This window comes from Gopherus flavomarginatus, chromosome 8 (genome assembly GCF_025201925.1).
Source record: "Gopherus flavomarginatus isolate rGopFla2 chromosome 8, rGopFla2.mat.asm, whole genome shotgun sequence".
NCBI classification, from domain to species: domain Eukaryota; kingdom Metazoa; phylum Chordata; order Testudines; family Testudinidae; genus Gopherus; species Gopherus flavomarginatus.
In genome coordinates, this window is record NC_066624.1 from 50,837,421 (window position 1) to 50,859,036 (window position 21,616).

The 21,616-nt window shown below is 50.7% G+C and overlaps 1 protein-coding gene across 1 annotated transcript in view; it reads left to right on the forward strand.

Annotated features, from left to right (window-relative positions):
• Positions 1–11,468: 11,468 nt before the first annotated feature.
• The window catches only part of LOC127057074 (zinc finger protein 560-like), a 121,453-nt gene continuing 111,305 nt past the window's right edge, over positions 11,469–21,616 (forward strand). The window contains exons 1-4 of the mRNA XM_050965734.1: positions 11,469–11,545; positions 15,495–15,587; positions 16,281–16,407; positions 18,232–18,314. Coding sequence (XP_050821691.1) covers positions 15,507–15,587; positions 16,281–16,407; positions 18,232–18,314 — 291 coding nt within the window. The 5' untranslated portion in view covers positions 11,469–11,545; positions 15,495–15,506. The remainder of the gene's footprint in view (positions 11,546–15,494; positions 15,588–16,280; positions 16,408–18,231; positions 18,315–21,616) is intronic.

The window sequence follows — 21,616 nt, forward strand, 5'->3', positions numbered from 1 at the left end:
ATTTTTGAGGTTCAAATACAAAGTAGAGATGAGCTTGTAGTTGCCAAAAGTCCTTTTAGAAATAGTCCATAGGTTATAATCCAATGTCCATATTCAGGGTGGCTCCAGTCAATGACTGGGGATCTCAATCCTTGTGGCTTAAGATTTCCCCCTCTTGAAACCCAAAGCAGATCTGAGATGAAGAAGGATCGTGTCCCAGGTTCTTATACATTTCCAGCAGCCTTTCAGCCTGAGAAAACGATAGGCTTAACTCTTCTTCCAAACATCCTGGCAATTAGTACATCCATCAAACAGTTCAGATACAGATTACCACAACCTTCAAAGAGACACAGACAATAAAACTATTTCACTCAAGTATCATCATAAATGTTAATATTCTTTTTTTGCTCTTTGAATTAAAACTATAGCAATAGACAAGACTTGTTTGCTGACATCACAAGACCTGAGCAAACACCTCCCCTTCTACCTCTAACACTGCAGACTTGCATTTCAAAGCTCTGTTCATTTTCATATCTTGTTAACCAGTTTTTAAGGTTCACCCACGGGTCAGGTCAGTCGGTGAGGTGAGTTAATTAACTCTTTCTGGCCCTGTCACCTTTCAATGAGATATTAGATTATACTTATAATGTCACAGTCGCGGTGACTTGACTGCTGCAGCTCCCCGTAGACTCTGCCTGCGCCTCTCACCGAGTTGGTGTACAGCAGGCGAGGGGAGAGCACTCAATGTATTGCATCTACATTAGACGCGATATATCGACCCCCGCTGGATCGATCGCTGCCCACCGATTCGGCAGGTGGTATAGACATACCCCAAGTATCTGGTGATCGAAGCTGGACCCCTGAGGGGGACACATTGAAGGAACTCTGGGGTTAAGGTGCCTGTATTGTCAACTGTCAGGGCTGCTGTGGCTCAGAGGAGGGTGCTTGACTGCCTGGCAGGCTTAGGCGCCGCAAGCCTTGGAGGTGGGAGAAGTGAAGAGGCCACGGCATACTCGGTGTGCTCGTGCTCGGAGCAGGGGTGAGCTGGGGCGAGGGGGGTGCCGCAGGGCAGAGCAGGGGAGTTGCCACAAGAGGGGAGCCTCAGGGTGGAGGGGTGAGCTGCCACCGGTGGGGCGCCTGAGGGCAGGGGTGCAGGGGGGGGAGGGTGCAAGGTGGAAGTTTCGCCTATGGCATGAAACATCCTTGCATCGGCCCTGCCCCACGCCCTGCCTGCAGCCAGCCCTGAAACCCCTGCCCTGCCCTGCCGGCAGTCAGCCTCTGTCTCCAGTCAGCCCTGCACCTTCTGCTTTGCCTGCACCAGTCGCATCCTCCCTGCCCTATCTCCAGTCAACCCCTGATGCACCCCCCTGCCTGAAGCCAACCAGCCCCTCAGCCCTTGCCCTGCCTGAAGCCAGACCCTACCTCCAGCCAACCCCACATCCACTGGTGCCCTGCAGTTCCCAGGGCAGTAACCCTGCACATCTGCTTCAATGAGGGGGGCAGGGAGCAGCTGGGACCCACACATGTGCACACCCTAGGGTGACCAGACGCCAAGTGTGAAAAATCGGGACGGCGTGGAGGGTAATAGGGTCCTAGATAAGAAAAAGACACCAAAATTCGGACTGTCCCTATAAAATTGGGACATCTGGTCACCATAGCACACCCCCAGGACTCCTGAGTTCCATTGCTGGGTTTCCTATTGGTTCCACTGCTGGTTGTTTTCCTTTTCCTGGGGACTTTGGGCAAGATGCTCCCCACTCTCGGGCTCTGTCGTCAGCAGTCAAATGGGGATTTCATATTTTTCCGCTATTGGAAAGTGCTGGGAGAATCCCCCAGCAAAAGCTGCTCTGACAGTGCTAAGCAGCATCTGACCAATCAAGATCGGAGCTCACTGCCCAGGAGGAGTGCTTGGCTCTGGGGTTTCACTTCAGCCCAGTGTAGAGAGAGAGCCCTAACCATGGAGTTTGGCTCAAGAAGACCAAGTCTCCAATTTGTTAAGGGTGTTTTGAATTTCAATCCTGTGCTCCAAAGTGCTTGGTGTCAGTTGTAAATTTTAGGAGCATGCTCTCCACTCCATTTTCCAAATCATCCATGAAAATATAGAATAGTACCTGACACCGGACTGATCCTTGCCAGACCCTCTAGGTTCACTCTCCCCGTTGGGCAGCTAAACATGGAGAAGGGCTCCTGGAGTCTTGGCTTTCAACCAGCTCTGCACCCACATTACACTGATTGCAGCTGGACTACATTTCCCTCGTTTGCTTCTGAGAATGTCCTACGGGACTGTGTCAAAAGCCTTAGTAACACCAAGCTAGATCCCATCTATTGTTTACTCACCTCTATCAGGTCCAGAACCCTGCCAAAGAAGGAAAGAGGATTGGTTTGGAATGATTTGTTCTTGACAAATCCACGCTCACTAGTCATAAGAACCAAATTATCCTGTAGGTGCTGCTGACAAACTGAGTGTTTAAGAATGTATTGCAGGATCTCTCCAGCTATGGCAGTCAGGCTAGCTAGTCTGTAAGTCCCAGAGGTCTTTTTGTTCCCCTTTGAAAGATAGGTCCTGTCTTGTTCATGGATGGAAAGATATTCTTTTTCAGGGGTCTCAGGCAAGAACTGGGGCACAACACCTGGTTTGTTAAGGCCACAAAAACGGAGGCAGGAACCTCTTCTCTGCTGCTGGCAAAAAACCACAGGTACCTAAAAGATAGAGACTCACATCTTTGAATGGGCTTTAAAAAGGCAGTGGTTAATAAGTTTGGCTCCAACCATTTCTTGTTTCCACAGACTAGACATTTTAGCAAACTTTAGAATTCCTTGGTGCTAAATACTGTGAAACTACCCTTTCTCCTTCACAGAGGGCTTTAATGCCCCTTATCTCACTTGGGCTCTAAACTGCCCATAGTTCGAGAACTGTTCCTGTTCCCATTGGACAGATGGGAGAAGGGAAGTGACCTACCCAAGGCCTACACAACAAGGCGATGGCAGAGCCAGAAAGAGAAGCAACCAGTTCTGACTTCTGTTCTAACAGATGAAAACACCCCAGAGCCCAGGAATCGAGATGGTGGGAAAATTTCATTCCAACCGTTTCTGTCCGAAAATCCCATTTAGACTAAATCAGTTTGTTTCTCAAAATCATAACAAGTGGGATGAAAGATCTTTGCAAAAATATTTTGTTGCAAAACAAAAGCATCTCCTCTTTGTCAGAGTGTGTTAAATTGTCTCCTCGCACACAAAGAGGAGACATTTACATCTCAACCATTAGATAAGATGCTTCAATCTGAGCTAAGTCGTTGCTACTATTAACAATTTCAAAATAAAAAAATACAAATAAAATAGACTATTTCAGCTAATCTATTATGTCATAATCTGCTCTGAGTAAACATGATGGGAAACTTCATATTATGCGCTACTTCTAGTGACACTCCCAAATGGATCCGCATCCTTCACCCACCATGAGGTAGGTAAGAGCGGATCATTATTATCCCTACTTGAAAGAGGGAGAAGCTAAGGCTGAGAAAGGAGAATTGACTTGTCTTAGGTCACACAGCCAGTCAGAGGCGGTGTTGGGAATAGGACCGAAGAGCCCTGATTTTCAAACAAACCATCGGATCTTGAATTTCAGACATTGAATGACCTGAATACTGTGCTCTCAGTTGAGCTCCAGACCAACAACAGTGACAGTAATTATTCAGCAAGTATTTGAGGAGAACTGCAATGTTAGAGGGAATCATCAACTGCTCAGAGACAATTAATGCAGATAAGCAGCAAAATTAATCAAAGATAGAACTGGTTCTGACTTATTTACTTGATCTTAAAAGAGAACAACAAGGACCTGAGTCTCCTTCCTGTCAATAACCCCCTGCTCAGCCAATCAGGGTAGAGACTGAGAACGGGAGGCTGAGGGTTCTCACCAGAGAGCCCAAAGGATGGCCCAGGTCACCGGTGGGGATCACTGCCCGAACACTATTTCAGTCCCACATTTTTGGGTGGACCTTCCATAGTGGGAGCTGCAGAGGACTTCGCTGCAACACACACACACACCCCTCCGTCCTGTTGTTGGGAAGGGAACAGGAGACAGGACAAAAGAAGCAAGAGAAGAAGAGGAGGGAGGGATGGAGGAAGAGGTGAAACGAAAAGGACAAACCCTAATGTCCCCAATGATTCTAAGGGACAAAATCCCAGGTGCGCAATAAAATTCTGCCTCCTTAAGCTCGTGTTTTCCATGCCTAGAATTCACTTGTCACCAGATAGATCAGACTGAACAGGTTTCAAACCTCCAGGGGGCTCTTACCTTCTAAACAGGGACGGCTGTTTTCTAGTAAAATCACTAAAAGGGAAGGAGGAATCTCGAAAGAGGTTCCTCCTGGCGCTCACGTCCATGACCCCAAATAATCTCTCAGTCCTCAAAGAGAGACCTGGAGAAGGAAACGTGCTGAAGCAAAGCCACAGAGGTCTCTGAGGTTTCCCTGGTCCCTCGCCCCTGTCCTGCCTGGCTGATGTCAGCATCTCTCTGTCAGGTCACCACCTCCCCACCACCTTTGACCAATAGTCTGAGGTCCTGCAAAAGGCCTTTGTGATGTCACTGCCACACCCCTCCCTTGCTGGGCTAATGTCCTGCCCCTGGCCAGGCACTTTGGAGGTTTGAGCTACTCCCTGTGGATCACCCCACTCAAGGAGCATTCGTTCTAGGCAGCAAGCCGGCTAGACAGGAAAACATCAGACGCTGCTCCCAATGCTACACTCAGTTTTTCAGAAATTAGTCGACTTCATGGTCAGAAGAAACCATTAGAGCGTCTAACCTGCATATCACAGGCCTCCTGTATGACACAACGGCTACTTTGGGGGCAAACACATTCCAGAAAGGCATCTAGTCTTCATTAAATGACATCAGGAGATGGTGAATCCACCACTTTCCTTGGTAGCTTGCTCCTGTGGTGAATCATCCTCGCTGTTGACTATTGTGCCTTAGTTGTAATATGAATTTGTCTCTTTTCACTTTCCAGCCATTGAGTCTTGTTATGCCTTTCTCTGCTCCATTCAAGAGCCCGTAAATACCCAATCTTTTCTCTCCATTAAGGCACTTCAACATTTCAATGAAATCACCTTTCAATCTTCTTTTGAGATGCTAAACAGGTTGAGCTCTTTCAATAGCTCACTGGAAGGCATTTTTCTCCAGCCCTCAGAACATTTGGTGGCTCTTTGCTGCCCTAGCTCCAATTTCACAACATCTTTTTCAAATGAGGACACCAGAACTGGAGGCAGTATAAAGGTTGTATAAAGGTAAAATTAAATAGGTTGCAGAGGAGTTTTTTTTAATTTCGGCTTTTGTTGCTAAAAATTTTGTCTCTCTGCAGTGAGAAAAAACACTCCCCGAATGCCAAAATTTGAGCCATGAAAAGCGGCAGTGTGAACAGCACTTCATAGGTGGAGCTGTGCTCCCGGTGATGAAGCTCCTGTCCCTCATTGTAGGTAGTTTGGCTTTGTTGCCGGGGAAGCTCTCTCCCAGCGATAAGGACGGCCACACAGTGCACCTTACAATGGCATGGTTAGAGTGGCACAGCTGCACTGTGGTAAGGTGCGCGGTGTAGACACAGCCTCAGAGCTGGGGAAAGCCGACAGGCGCAGAGGAGCACAGGGCTCAGACAGAGACATCCGGTAGGAGAGGAACTATTCACAGGGATTCTCTATAGCCTAGTAAGGTGGAGAGGATGGAAGATGATAATGTACAGGTAGGTTCTGATGAGAAACAGTGAAATGAAAGAGTCTCCCTCAATTACATCATGTAATAGCAGACAGCTAAAATGGGACACATTTTAGAAGTGCTTAAATACAAACGCTAAATGTCTAAGTACTAAGACTGGTGAATTTGAGTGCCTGGTATTGAGTGACGATATTGATAGAATAGGCATCACAGAAACCCCTGCACCCCCTCCTGCACCCACATGGGGAGACTGACCTGTGTGCATGGAGCAGCTGGCATTGCTGCCCCCCACTCCTCCCTGGAACGCTGCTCATCTGGGCACCCCTAGGGGCTGTGGGATGTGGGGGCAAGAAGTGAGATCATCTCAGCTCCCTGCATCCAGGTCACTTTCCTCAGCCGGGCTGCATAGCGGGAGGGCAGAGAGCAGCAGCTTCTGATGCTCCCCTCACAGCACAGCCCAAGTGGGAAAAGTGACCAGGACGCATGGAGCACATAGGGTTGCTCCTTACTCCCCTCAAACCTCTATGGACCCATGGAGGAGCATTGGGGCAGGGGAGAGCAGTGAGCACCTTTGCACTGCCACACGGTGCGCTTTGACCCCTGGAGCCCTGGGCAACTATCGGGGGGCACCACCCCTAAGGCCGGACAGGCTCCCCAGAACGAGCAGCAGAAAACACAGAGACTGGCCACACACTGAGCAGTGGTAGCCTGGGCGGCTCGTAATGGAGGTTCAGGGGGGAGGGGTGTCATAACATTTTTTCCCAGATTTGGACCTTAGCGTCCAAAATATGGGTGTTAGCATGAAAACCTCTAAGCTTAGTTACCAGCTTGGACCTGGTAAAGCTGCCACCAGCCAGGGATTTATACAGTGCCTGGCTCACTGTGGTCTCCCCAAAACCTTCCCTGGGGGACCCCCAGACTCAGATGCCTTGAGTCTCACAACAAAGGGGAATAAACCATTTCCCTTCCCCCTCCTCCCCTCCAGATGTTCCCTCCCTGGGTTCCTGGAGAGATATACAGAAGCAAGCTCCGTGAATCTAGACAGAGTCACTCCCCGCTCCCTGTTTCCAGTCCTGGAAATAGAAGTACCAAGATAGCTAATCTCTCTTCCCCCTTACCCAGAGGGTATGCAAAGTCAGGCTAGTAAATCTAACACAACGAGATTTTCCCCCTGACTTCTTCCTCCCACCAATTCCCTGCTGAGCTGCAGACTCAATTCCCTGGAGTCCCCACTAAAGAAAAAAATCCAACAGGTCTTAAAAAGAAAGCTTTATATAAAAAGAAAGAAAAGGACATAAAAATGGTCTGTCTGTATTAAGGTGACAAATACAGGGTTTTTTGCTTAAAAGAAAAAAAATGAATAAACAGCCTTATCCAAAAAGTATACAATTTAAACATTCCAGCAACTACACACATGTAAATACAAAAAAAAACAATATAAACGTATTGTCTTATTATCTTTGTACTTACAACTTGGAAACAGAAGATTAGAAAGGCAGGAGATAGAAAAATCACTCTCAAAGCCGAGACGCCACAGACACAAGACAAAGAACAAAGAACTCACATACAAACTTCCCTCCACCCAGATTTGAAAAAGTCTTGTTTCCTGATTGGTCCTCTGGTCAGGTGTTTTAGGTTACTGGTGTTACCCCTTTATAGGTAAAAGAACATTAACCCTTAGCTATCTGTTTATGACAAGGGGGCTCAGCATCCCCAAACCTTGCACTGCCAAGGGGACAGTGGGGCCCATGATCAGGGGCCCTGGCCAAGTTAGGTCCCCCTGGAAAAGTCTCCCCTGTGTCAGCATCAGGGCTGGAGGAGCTCCCACTCCCTGCCACAGCCCGGGGGCTGAAGCAGGGGCACAGAGCTTCTCTGGTCTCAGGGCCACAGCGGGGCAGGGGTAAAGGAGTGATAGGGTGGGGCTGGTGGGGGAAGGGGGGGAACAGAAGTGACAGTGGATGGGGCCATGGGTGGAAGGGAGTAGAGCCACAGACAGAAGGTAGGGGCATGGTTCTGGTGCTGGGGCCCCCACACTTGTTCTCCCTTTCCCGGGGGTTTGGCATCACTAGCCCCGGCTAAGCGAGTAGGGTTCAGTGGTCCCCATAATGTGGGGTGCGACTCCTAGGAGGACACAGAGGAACATTCATGGGGGCACCTCAGGACCTGAGCTAGCCCACATAGAGGGCAGGGAGGGAGCACCACTCTGCCACAGCTCTTCCCCATCCCCACCCTCAGCCTGAGACTCTGGCTCCCAGCCCGGTGTCGACCCCTTTACCCCTGTCCGCACCCCTCTCCCCAGCAAGCAACAGCCCCACTCCTCCCAGCCCCGGTTCTTGACCGTGGCTTCCGAGGGGCCACAGCCATGGCTAAGAGGGCACAATGTGAAATGTTTGGGGACCACTGGTTTAGAGTGACGTCCTCAATCACTTCTCTGCAGTCCAATAAAAGCTATTCCTCACTCACCTACCCCTCCATCAGGACGGACTAGGTATGTTCTGCTGCCCTTCACTCATACAGGAAGGAGAATAACATTTCATTCCACTCAATCCTAAAGTGATTTGTAACCCAAGACCATCCCAAACTGGTCATTTTGGGGAAGCGGCCACATCATGCTGTATAGCTAGGCAGAGTAGGTGTGTCTATGCAAACACGATCTGTTCCTGAAGTCTTTCCCCAGCTCCTCACTAGGTGAGAGAGGGGAGCTCATTCAGACCCTGCTTACGCTTAGTATTTAAAAACTCCTTAGTGTCCCTATCTCTGCCGGCCTTAGATTTCTCCTCCTGTCCGTTTTTTGACAGCTCAGATGAGGTGACCGAGTGGTTAAGGTGATGGACTGCTACCCCATTATGCTCTGCCTGCATGGGTTCAAATACGATTCTCATCAGAGGCATTTAGTCTTCACCCTCCTTTATAGACAACCATCTCCCCCTTTGGTACAATAACAGATCAAACAATGTTGCTTGTGTTACCCAAAATTGGGTCAGTTAGTAAGCTTAGAGAGGACTAATAATGCCCCTCCCCCCCAGAGTTTGGCAGAAAGCAGCACATTTATTAGCTTGATAGCTAAGCTCAAAAGAAGGGATGGGGGAGGGTGTCACACTCATACTCACGCTCCCAGGACAGGCCTGGCAGTGGAGATGTCAGGATCCTTTAAGGTAAGTGTCCCACAGTGCAGCGATGGACGGTGCGATGAAGATCAGTCTCCCTGAGGTGCAATAGAATGTAACACAGTGAACCACTGGCCAGATGGGCCAGGTGAAGGGCATTCACTGGAGGTACAAAGGAGAGCGGGAAAGCACTTCACAGGCATTCAAAGAGGGAAAGGACAAAAGCTGGGGGAGTTTAACAGACCTTTTGAGCATACAGGTTATACAGAGCATACAGATCACTTCTGCTCCTACAACATGATAAGTTCTCAAGCAGCATGTTTCTTACTTTGCCCATCTGTCAATTTTGATGATTATTGATGGAAATATTTTGCCATTGGGTTGTGTGTTTACACAGAAATTGACATTTACCAACAAATACGCAATTCTTCCAAGCCTGCCTAGTCTGCAGTTGATGGGTTTAGAGAGACACATTCACTCTTCCAGGTCCCCATGCCAGGCCTGTGCTCTCCAGGTTGTCAACTTCCCGCACTGCTGGGATCCTTCCCTCATCTCCCCCCAAACCACTGCCCCACCCGCACTTCTGGGGTCCCCTCCCTACACTGTCTAACTCCACTGCTGGCAGGATCCCTTCCTGTTCCTTTCATTTCCTGCCTCCACTCTGGGCAAAAGCTCTGCACTCTTCCCACACCAGAAGTTGAACCCAGGCCACCTGGGTGAAAACCAGGAATCCTGACCACTAGCCCATATGGGACTATTGTTGCATCTGACGAAGTGGGTATTCACCCACGACAGCTCATGCTCCAATACGTCTGTTAGTCTATAATGTGCCACTGGATTCTTGGCTGCTATTATTACTACAACTCAGGCCTTGGCTACACTGGAGAGTTACAGTGCAGGTGGTGGCTTTACAGCGCTGTAACTTACTCCCCGTCCACACTGGCAAGGTACATACAGCGCTGTATCTCCCTGGCTACAGTGCTGCATGTGCTCCACCTCGACGAGAGGAATAAAGAGAACAGAGCTGGTGATGCAGCGCTGGGGTGCCAGTGTAAACAGTGATTAGTCTTACTACGCTGTCACTGACCTCCGGAACCTTCCCATAATGCTTTTAAGTAGAGATAACGCTCTTTGTTTTGCTGTGATGCCTCTGTTTGTTTTGTTGTGAGCTCAAGGCTCCCGGAGCTGCTTATCTAAAAACCAAACACAGTTACTGTTTGCAGTGAATGAGCAGAGGCAGGGGGATCCCTTTGGAACACCCACAGCTGGTGTTTGCTTGAGGAGAGAAGCAGCCGGGTGGGCACGGGGGGGGGGGTCTGTTTTGGATCAGCGGCTTATCTGGTCTGTGAGGAAAAAAACAAAGGCGGCTCTTTGCATTTAGTGAATGAGAGAGGGGTGGGGGAGGAGGCTTGAACTTGCCAGGCAGGGAGCTGACACAGTGTCAGCTCCAAAAATCCACTTGCTCTGTCTCCGCCACGCTCCGTGTCACACTCCACCCCACCCTCCTCTTTTGAAAAGCACATTGCAGCCACTTGAATGCTGGGATAGCTGCTCATAATGCACCACTCCCAACAGCGCTGCAAATGTGGCCATGACAGAGTGCTGGTAGCTGTCAGTGTGTCCACACTGCAGCGCTTTCCCTAAACAGATGTAGGAAGACAGCTTTAACTCCCAGCGCTGTACAGCTGCAAGTGTAGCCAAACCCTCTCTAAGCCGACCCCTTATGAGAACAGCAGGGACTAGCATGACTAGATGTCCCGATTTTTGCGTCTTTTTCTTATATAGGTGCCTATTAACCCCACCCCCGTCTCAATTTTTCACATTTGCTGTCAGATCACCCTAGCAGGGGTTGCACACAGGGCTGCATTAACCTTCAGGTGCTAAGGTTTCCCTCTCTCCATTCCCAGAGCCTGTGATCAGGAAACAGACATCAGGGTTCCCAGGTGCTGCACAGACCATGACTGAGATCAGACCCCATATTATGCAAGGTGCTGTACAAACCCTGGCCAACACTGAGACACCTAGGGGGTTCCCCTCAATTTCCCTGGGCCTCTGCTGCCCAACTTCTTCTGAATCCCTCTGGCTCACCCCCCCCCAACAGAAAACCCACGTTTCCAAACAGTCCTTCTTTCCTTGCCCCCTGATTCTGGTTTCACACCCTGGGACCATCTCCTCTCTTTGTCTCTCCCCCTCCAGGTGAAGCAGAGATGGAGGCAACTTCAGCCACTGGAGTCAGCCTCAGCGAGCACTGCAACCGGCCCCGGGGGAGGGGGGGTGCTTGCAGACACGGGAAGGGAGCAGGGGGTGCTGGGAAGAAGGCGGCAGGAGAACAAAGCTCAGAGACCCAACATGGGGAAATTCCAGGGGACGGGGCTCTGACACATCCCAGGTGCGGGCAGGTCCTGGGGGCGGGGCTCTGGCTCAGCTCGGGGGTGGGGCAGCTCCTGGGGGCGGGGCTCCAGCACAGAGCGGGGCCGGAGCAGCTCCTGGGGGCGGGGCTCTGGCTCAGATCAGGGGCGGGGCAGCTCCTGGGGGCGGGGCTCTGGCACAGCCCGGGGGCGGGGCAGCTCCTAGGGGCGGGGCTCTGGCTCAGCTCAGGGGCGGGGCTCTGGCACATTGTGATGCGGAGCCCGGGCTGAGCAGCTGCTCCCTGGTTCTCCACGTGCTTCCAGCAGCGCTGGAGCTGCCGGAGCCGGAGCGGAGCCGCTGTTCTCAGCTGCAGCCAGGATCTGCCCCCAGCCCCGCTGGGATCCAGGTGGGGACAGAGACTGGGGTCCGGGGGTTCCCCTTGGTGTGGCTGGCGGGGGCGGGAGAGGAGGGGGGAAGCCGGAGCTGCAGGCGGGGGAAGGGCGGTGGGACATTGTGACCCGGAGCCCCCGGGGAGTGAGAGGCGCTGGGGGGGCGGGAAAGTGACTCTGCCCCAGGGAGCCTGGGAGAAGCCTTGGAGCCGCCTCGGCCCCAGTGGAGCTGCAGGAGGATCCGCCTGCCCCACTGGGATGGGGGGGGCCGGGGCCCGGCCGTCGTGTGGCGGGGAGGGGTGGACCCCGGGCCCGGCCCAGGAGGTGCGGAGCCTGGTGCAGAGCCCGAGGCCCTGCGAGGGGGCGGAGCTTGGTGCCCGGCGGGTGGGGGGCGGTGTATTAAATCACTCCCCATAGCAATGTGCTACTCCCGGGCACTGCGCATGCCCAGTAACAGCCGCTGAAGCCGCTGCCCTTCCCCCTGCCCGGACCAGCCGTAACGTTCCGCCGGGCGCTGGGGGCGGGGCTGGAGCGGGGCGGGGGAGTAACAGGGAGCTTGGGGGGGGCGGGCGCTGAGCAGGAAATTGATGGGCGCGGGGGGGTCAGGCAGCTGGAGGCAGGGTTCTGAGGGGGCTAAATGGCACAATCGGGACTGGGGGGAGGAGCAGGAGTTGAGCTCAGGGGGAGGCACTGGCAGAGCCACCCCCTTTGGTGTGAGGGCGGAGGTGTCGGGGCGGGGAGGAGAAGCCGCAGTTGCAGGGAGTGGGAGGTCACTGGGGTGGGGGGTTAGAACTGTCTCTGGGCAGCCAGGACATTCTCGGGGTGGGGGGGAGGTGAGTTAACTGGATCCTGTCCCTGTTTTTGCCACTTCCTCCCACACACACATTCTCTCAAGATTTCGCCTTTTCTCTCTCATTATCACACGTGGCTATAAAATCCAGGGAGATTCTCTTCCCCCCCCCCAATGATCAGCTCTCTAATTGCCTCTGATTTTCCCTTTTCTCTCCATACTTCTCAAATGTCAATTTAAAATCTCTCCGATGGGGATGGATTTTCCCACCATTTTACCTGCAGCGATTTGCCCTTGTTTAGGTGGGAAATTGTTGCCCTGGGTCATTCCCCAGAACATGGCTCCCACTGGAGTGGGGATGGGATGGGATGAGGTGCCCGTTCTCTGCCAGGGCAGGGAAGGGAGGAGCACATCCCCCATGGATACTGCCCAGACCCCATTTCCCAATCCCCCTGCTGCCCCCTTCCATTGTCCAGGGAGCCTTCCAGCTCCCGCCCCCCCCCCTTAAATCAGCTCCTCAAAGGGCTCTGAGCTGCTCACGTGAATGGTTGCCCCGGGGCCGGGGGGGACCATCACATTCTGTTTATATACTGGACAGTCATATAAAATCCAGTCCAACAGTCCCCCTTTTCCACTAGTTATTTAATAGCAACATCAAATCCCCTCCGATCTTGGTGGTTTTCTCTCATGTTATCAAATGTCGTTTGTGACAGGTTCTCTCTGCGTGTCTCAAAGATTGATTTAAAATACCCCAAACATTTGCTCCACTTCTCTCTAGTTGTTTTATTTCTAATTGAATATGTTGGGCTGTTTCCCAATGTGCTAAGATGCAGCCGCCTCTGGGGTAGATTCATGGTGGCCATTATTTGCTAGTGACAGCCCGTGGACCTTTCTTGCCCTCCAGGCCTTCCATTCTACTGTTAAAGAAGCACTCCCCAGGCTCCCTCTGCCTGTGTGCCTGGCCAGCAGGAGGTGGTGGTAACTTTCTAGCCACTTCTCACACTCTGTGAGGTAACACTTGCAGGGGCAGGGATGGTGTCTGTGTGGGGACATTGCAGCGGAAGGGGCATTGTGGTAGGGGGAGGCCTCTGGGTGGCTGGGCAGGGGGTACCCTTGTCAGGTTGGTGGGTTGTGGAGGTTTGGGGTTTTCGGGGGTGGTGGTTCTGATGTGCCCATCCCTGAGGCTATGGGTCCTGGAGGTGGGTATCGCTGGGGGCCTGGTGGCTGCAGAACAGTGGGGGTGGGTGTCTCTTGGGGAGGCGGGACAGAGGGTTAGAGGGAGCTTGGTTCTGTGCCAGGGGCTCTGTCTGTGCTTCCCCCGCTGGTTCCTGGTTTTGTTGCCATCCCCAGTGCACAGAGCTGGGGGAGAGGATCCCTGGCACGATGTGAGGGCATGCCAGGGAAGCAAAGTGATGGGTCACATTGTAAAGCATCAGGGGGTCACACTGGGCAGAGGAGGGGGTCCCAGGAAAATGTCAGGGTAGATCGTTCTGGAGGGTGGGGAAGTTCCTAGGCAGGCAGTGAGGGACTGAGTTCCCAGTGGGGGGGGTCCCTTGAGGGGGTCCCTGGCTGCTGGGGGCTCTTGGTGGGGGGAACCCTTTGGGATTCCCAACCTGGCAATCATGGTGTGGTGGGGGTTCTCTTGCTCGTGGGGCTTTGAGGGGTATCTGGAGTCGCTGGCCAGGGACTCTGGGGGCTGCGTCCCAGGGAATATCTGATGGGATCCTGGCTGGGGGGTGTCTGTGGCCCCTGGCTGGTGGGTCTGGGCTCTGGGTACTAGGGGGTGTCTGGGGGCTGCTGCTAACCATGATCCTTCTCTCTGGTCAACTTGTGCCAGAGTCCTGACTCCAAGTCACCAGGTCACCAAGTCCATTCCCCAGTCACGTGCCCTGTCAGTGGGATAACTTTCTGTCCACGTAGCAAACACTGTTAGTGTGAAATCACAGATTTTGCTTTTCTTCTCTTTTGAAAACGGCAGAAATTTTCGGTTCCATTTGGAAAATTTATGCCCCCAGTCCTTGTCCTAGATCTGCGGGGGTGAGGGAGGTGGGAAGGGAGTCAGCACTGCCACACGATGGTCTCTTCCACAGCGTTCTGGACTCATTCTTTCTGTAATCTGGTGTCATTGAGACCATTGTTAATCCAGAGTCACTGTATGGAAAGACAAGGAGTGATTCCAGATGGACAGTGGGTCAAATGAGATCAGCCATTCTCCCTGTGAGGAGGGGCTCCCATTAGCTGCTCTCCCCAAAGAGCTAAAGGAGGGAAGCTGCTCAAACGCGCTGTCCCTCTCTGCTCAGGATATTGGGATTCAGCTTCCTGGGTCAGAGACTGCAGCCTCCATTGTGATCTGGGAGACCAGGCTTGGCAGCTGCTGCTCCCCCAGTGGGGCTCTGTGCTGGGAAGTGACCTTAATTAAAGCTTCTTCTCTGCCCTGCCCAGGGGATGACTTTTTGCAGCTGGTCCTAGCCCCCTAGGGCAGCCCTGGGCCCTGTTACTACTAAATTCTGAGCCAGAGTCTCCAGGTAACTGAAAGACCTCAGGGAATGTCCTAGGGTCTGGCAAGAAAGTGACTGCACAAACAACCCCACCTCATTTCTCCTCCCATTAGTGGTTGAGAGGAGGAAATCCAGCCATGGGAGAGCAAAGCCCCCAGGAATGGGACTGTCCCAGCTAGAGGGACAGGGAGAGAGGACAGGGGAAGGAGAGACTGAAAGGGGCAGTGGGAGAAATGAATGTGGGGGAGAGATTTCCAGCTCTCTAGTCCACCCAGACACATGTATTGCTGCATCCCTGGGCAGAACCACTTTCCAGTGAACAAAACAAGGATCAGACAGAGCAAAAGCCAGTTCCTGACTCCATATTCCCCCTGCTGGGGTGTGGCTGCCGTGGGGTCAGTGTCTGAGGGAATCCCCCACAGTGACTCCTTTGGTTCTGCTCTTTTCTAGCCTTGTGTTCAGAGAAGAGATGAGGGAAGGGAGAAGGGAGGTTAAAAATGTGTCTGTGGACTTAGCCTGGCAGGAGGGGCCAGGTCTAAATTGTAATAAACAGATTGAGCATTTCCCAGCATGACAGAATCTAGGGTGTCTGCCTGCAGGGAAAGGGCCTGGGGGAATTATGATGTGAAATTAACTAAAACCGGTTCTGAAACGCCCACAACTGCCCTTCTCCCCCAGACAGGCTGCAGAATGACGTCCGTGTTTTGCTCCAGCTCATCCCAGCCTGGCGTGGGACAGGGAAGAGAAATGGCTGTAGTGGAGTCAGTCCAGGTAGAGATTATCGGGGGGTTGCTGGTGGGTTTCTACTGGAGGAAAGGGAGAGCAAATACACCAGAGGTGGGAAAGTTTGCAGAGTCTGGTTTGGAGGTTGGAGCGGGGCAGGAAATTCACAGCCTGGGGAAAGGAGGAGGCCAGGGTGTGGCAAACCTGCTGGGAGTTATTTAATAAGTGGCCTAGATTCTAGGAACAGACCCAGGAGGTTTGGAGGTGGAAATGCTCTAATTTGTGAAGAAAGAAAATAGCCCACCTACATGGAGCTAGTCAAACTGACCAGACTCCTAGTGCTGGAGCCTGACCTCACTAACCAGCAGCTGCTGTGAGATATGTAGGGGGCACCCATGAGTCAGGCTTATTGGAGCTGCCTCTCCCTTCATATCCCGCTCCTCACAATGAGGAGGGTGTTGGGCGTTCTACCAACGAGCTCTCCCTGGACCCTGCTGGGGGTTCCATCTCCTGTATCAGTCAGTGGTTAATAGTGGGGTGATGGATCTGCTGGGAGAGACAAGGGGCTCTCTCTTCATCCCCTCACCCTGGTATTTGCTGGATACTCTGAGCAAGGTCGGGGTGAGACTCTCCTGACTACGATCCACCCAGAGCTTCTATTTGATTCACTCCTCTCTGCCAGAAATAGTGGGGCTGTGAGTGGGGCAGCAAGTCCTTAGTGTTGGACTCTTGCTCTTTCAGGGGCCGGTGACCTTTGAGGAAGTGGCTGTGTATTTCACCAGGGAAGAGTGGGCTCTGCTGGACCCCGCTCAGAGAGCCCTCTACTGGGATGTCATGCAGGAGAACTATGAGACGGTGGTCTTGCTGGGTAAGGGTTCCTGTCCCTTCTGTTCTTGGAAGGGGAAATGAAGAGTGAAGGTTCATGCCACCCGCACAATGCCATCTGTACCCTGTCCTGTTTCAGCATCACCCCAATAGGCCAGTGACACACATACTACCGGAGACCCTTCTCTGCTGCAGAACACTTTGAGAACAGAGCACAGGAGCCGTATTGCACAGTGTCAAATATCTCCTGTTTGCTGAAGTGAAACTGGGGGTTAGGTCTGGCATAACTGTCCCATACCCCTAATCATTTTTGTTGCCCATTTCTGAACCTTTTCCAATTCCAATATATCTATTTTTGAGATGGGGTGACAACATCTGCATGCAGTATTCAAGATGTGGGTGTATCATGGATTTATTTGCTGTTTTTACAAATATGATCTATGAGATATTGTCATATCTATCCCTTTCTTAATTATTTCCTACATTGTTCACTTTTTTTCACTGCTGCTGCACATTGAGTGGATGTTTTCAGAGAACTATCCACAGTGACTCCAAGATCCATCTCTTGAGTGGAAACAACTAATTTAGACCCCATCATTTTGTATGTATAGTTGGGATTGTGTTTTCCAATGGGCTGCACTATGTGCTATCCTGTCATCTAGCACTGCTGAGATCCTGGATTCAGTAATATCCCTGCCCTTCGTGTTCCCTTTCTCCACCGAAACCCGCCAGCCCATGCTTCCTGTTCCCAGCTTCCCCAGGATTCTCACACTGTCTCTGAACCTCTCTGTCAGCAAGAAGCAGTGCCAGGGACACTTGCCCTCTGTTTGAGTCTTCGATTTCTGGGACATGGATTTACTTTCTCTGTGTTGTAAGAGGCTCTGTCATAGGGAGTGTCTGTGACGTTACCCTGAGTACAATCTGGACTGTTAAATAGCTGTGTCCCCTCAGTTCTCCGGCCTGGGGTGCCTTTTCCACTGTTTTCCCGCGAGAACAGCCCCTCTTGGCCACTTAACACACAGTCTCCAGCGTGTAACTCACTCCCAGCTACACAGTATTGAGTGCTGCTAGACAGCCACTCATGAATTACACCTCAGGAGAAAACCAGCAAATTCTCAAATGCCCAACTTTCCCCCAGAAATGTGCATCTTGCACTGTCCAGCACGCTACTGAACGACGCAAGCTCATATGAAGTCTGTCATTTCATCATTGGAAAATGACATGCACCAGCTTGTTATCCCAAACAGAGTTTCCAACACACTTCAATCCACACATACTGGTTAGATGAACAATAAATCAAGATTGTTAACTTCCAAAAACTAAAACTAGGCCCAGTCCATGAAAGGGGCACTCCCAGGAGAGACTGTATAAAGGCTGCAACATGAAACACCTTTGTAAACCTGAGACAGCTGCCTTGGGGACAATGACAGGGAGAATCCCCCAAAGTGACTCCTTTGTTTCTGCTCTTCTCTGGCCTCCGATTGTTCCTTCCAACGTGGAGTACTTTGCACTTGTCTCTACTGAATTTCATCTTGTTTACTTCAGATCATTTCTCCCGTTTGTCCAGATCATTTTGAATTTTAATCCAATCTTCCAATGCACTTACAACCCCTCCTATCTTGGTGTTGTCCGCAAACTTGATACGTGTAAGAGAGAGACTGTTACTGGGAGGGTTTCCCCATGTGTCAGAGGGTTACACCCTGGTGGGAGGGGGCTAGGTCTATACTGGAATAAGGTCACTCTGTGCTTCACAGTGTGCCAGAACCTAGAATATGCATTAGCAGGGGAAAAGCTGCGGGGAATCGGCTTGCGGAATGGACAAAAGCCTAGTCTGAATCCTCACACCTTGCCCTTTTCACCCCGGCAGGCCAGAGAATAACATCCATGTTTCGCTGCAGATCATCTCGTCCTCCCAGGGGCAAGAAAATGGCTGCAATGGAGCTGGCTCAGGTAAGAGATTATCAGGGAGGTGGTGGTGGGCTCTGCTTGGAGGTTGAGGAGCAGTAAATGCATAAGAGGGTGGGAATTGCTAGAGGTGGTGGGAAGCAGGAAATATCTCGGGTGGAGAAAGGGAGAGAACAGCATGTGACAAACTTGCTGAGACTTGTGCAGTGTAGGGCATGATGGGTTGTCACCCCCAGGCGGCAGTTTGTGGAGCTTCTGGGAACTGCTGTGTCCTCTAACCCTCACGCTGGGCTGGCCCTTCTCACACTGCTTTGCTGGAGATTTCGCCAGCCTCTCCAGGGCCTGTTATCACCCAACACAACAGCAGGTGGCGCCATGCTGCCAACTAAGCTACCTGAGTGCTCTACCTAAGCCACTCAAGGACAGATAGAAGACAAGAGCCAATTTCCCACTCCCCCACCTTGCACACTTGCTGTAGTATAAATCCGGAATTATACCATCTTATAGTGCATGGGGATCTCTATAATGCAAGCTCATTAATATAGTTCCCCTTCCCCTCGATATGGGACAGATGTGCACAACAAGCTGAGATTTTCCCCAGACACTTCACTCAAAATACGCTGGTTAAGATAAAGCATCAAACAAGTTTATTAACTGCAGAAAGATAGAATAAATGATTACAAGTGATAACAAACAGATCAAAGCAGATTATTTAGCAAATAACCAAAACTCAGACTAAGCCTAACATACTAGATGGATAGAATTTGAATTAGCAATTTCTCACCCTGACTGATGGTACAAGCAGTCCCCCAAGTTTCCATACACAAGCTAGAAATCTCTTGATCCTGGGAGCAGCACTTCCCCCACATCCGTTTTTGTTTCTCAGGTGTTTCCAGGAGTTCTCTTGTGTGGGGAATGAGGCCAAGAGATGATGTCACACCCCACCTTATGTAGCTTTTCCATATGGTGGGAACCTTTTGTTCCAAACTCAGTTCCTAGTCCAGTTTGTGGAAAAATACAGGTAGTAAAATGGAGTTTAGTGTCATGTGGTCTGTTCATAGGCCCTGCTGAGTCATAGTAGCCATGACTCCTAGGCTGGCTGAAACATTCACAGGAAGGCTAAGTTCTTCCACAGTCCATTGTCTTTGTTGAGCCATCAGCGCTGTCTGGCTTCTTCATTGTTGTACCTGAAAGGCTCGTTGTGGGTGTTACCCAGAGTAAACACATTTGAAATACAGATACAGAGTCAATATCCATAACTTCAGATACGAACATGATATGTGCACATAAATAGGATAATCATATTCAGCAAATCAGAACTTTTCCAGTGACACCACACATGATGCATCTTGTACAAAATAGATCATAATTATGTCCTAATCATATTATAATCATACCACTATGATGAATATGGGGGTGTAGTGTCAGATAGGTCCTAATTTCAAGGCACAGGAGTTGGGAATGGAACTTCCCCTCTTTGTGGAACAGGAAATAACCCTCCAGCCAGGGCTGGGACAACTTCACAAACTCCCAGTGATGGAGCCTGAATCTCCTGGCATTTCATTAATTACCACCAACCCCAATCTTTGTGGCAACTGTAAACTTTATCAGTGATGATTTTGTACTCTCTTCTAAGTCATGGATAAGAATGTTAAATAGCACAGGGCCAAGAACCAATCCCTGAAGGAACCTGCTAGAAAGAAATCCACTCGACCATGGTTCCCCATTTACTATCAGAGTTTTTAATCTATTTAATGTATGCCATGTTTATTTTGTATCATTCTAGTTTTTTTAGTAAAAATATTGTGGTGATCAAGTCATGTCCCTTACAGAAGTTTAGGTATATTACATCAATACTATTTGGGGCAACTAAACTTTTGGTCTCATCCAATAAGGATATCACGTTAGTTTAATAGGCTCTATTTTCTCTAAACCTTTGTTAATGGGCACTATAATTCTGACCTTCTAACTTCTATTCTTTACTGATTGACTTCCCCTTTCTTCCATATATTTTATTTGGAGAGTGCTTGGATTCCTACCAGGGAGCCACTATCAGGGTCCAGAGACAGCCCCATCTCCTATATTAAGCTCTGGCTAGTAGCTATGTGATAAATGTGAAGACCCTGCTTCTGTCTGTCAGATGGGAGACACAAAGGTTCTCTCTTTCTACCCTCTGATGCCTCCTGGCTGCTGTAAGCAAGGTGGGGTGGGACTCTGTTAACATGTGCCTTCCCGGAGCTTCCATTTCCCTGGTGCTGCTGTTCCGTGAATAGTGGGGTTGTGAGTGGGTCAGCAGGTACTGAGTATTGGACTCTGCTCTTTCAGGGGCCGGTGACCTTCGAGGAGGTGGCTGTGTATTTCTCCAGGGAAGAGGGGACTCTGCTGGACCCCACTCAGAGAGCCCTCTACAGAGATGTCATGCAGGGGAACTATGAGACGATGGTCTTGCTGGGTAAGGATTCCTGTCCCTTCTGTTCTTGGAAGGGGAAATGAAGAGTGAAGGTTCATGCCACCCCCACAATGCCATCTGTACCCTGTCCTGTTTCAGCATCACCCCAATAGGCCAGTAACATACATACTACCAGAGACCCTCCTCTGCTGCAGAACACTTTGGGAACAGAGCACAGGAGCAGCATCACACAATGTCAAATATCTCCTCTTTACTCAAGTAAAACTGGGGTTAGGTCCATCATAATGAACAGAAGCTTCCTACCCCCAGCCTTCTCTCAAACCCTGAGCCTTCTCTACCCAAACCAGAATGTGCTTGGGGTGTAACAAGCAGGCGGCTGGATCAGAGCTGCCAGTCCAGGGTTACTTATCATACAGACACTCAGTGCGTCCTTGAACGCTGGCTGGGAGTATCCAGACAGGGGAGCTCCAGCAGCAGAACACTGAATCTCACCCAGGATTACAGATGACACAACTCCTCGCTGATCTGGATTGCACCCCAGCATGTGAAAATGGCCTAGGTTGGTAGTGACATTTCTTGAGACATGGAGAGTCTTGCTCCCATATCACCAGGTGTAATAAAAATAACAGGAAAGGCCAAATATGGAAAACTGATTGTTCAGCTTGCTTTTGACCTGCATCATATTTTGCAAATATTCCAAATAAGGAAATTAACGTGCAACGTATGTGTCATTGTTTGTGGTTTTAAGCTGTAAAAGGCTTGTGTGATTTTTAGCTCGGGAACAGTATTCCAATAGCTGTCGCCCCCTGCGTGCTTGTAACCAAGAAAAGAGCCTCAGGCTGAGCTGATTCAAATATTAATCCTGTGGTCGTTTTCCACAACAGCCTCAATAGGTCCCTGTGATGGAATGTAAGGCTACATCTAGACTACCCCACCG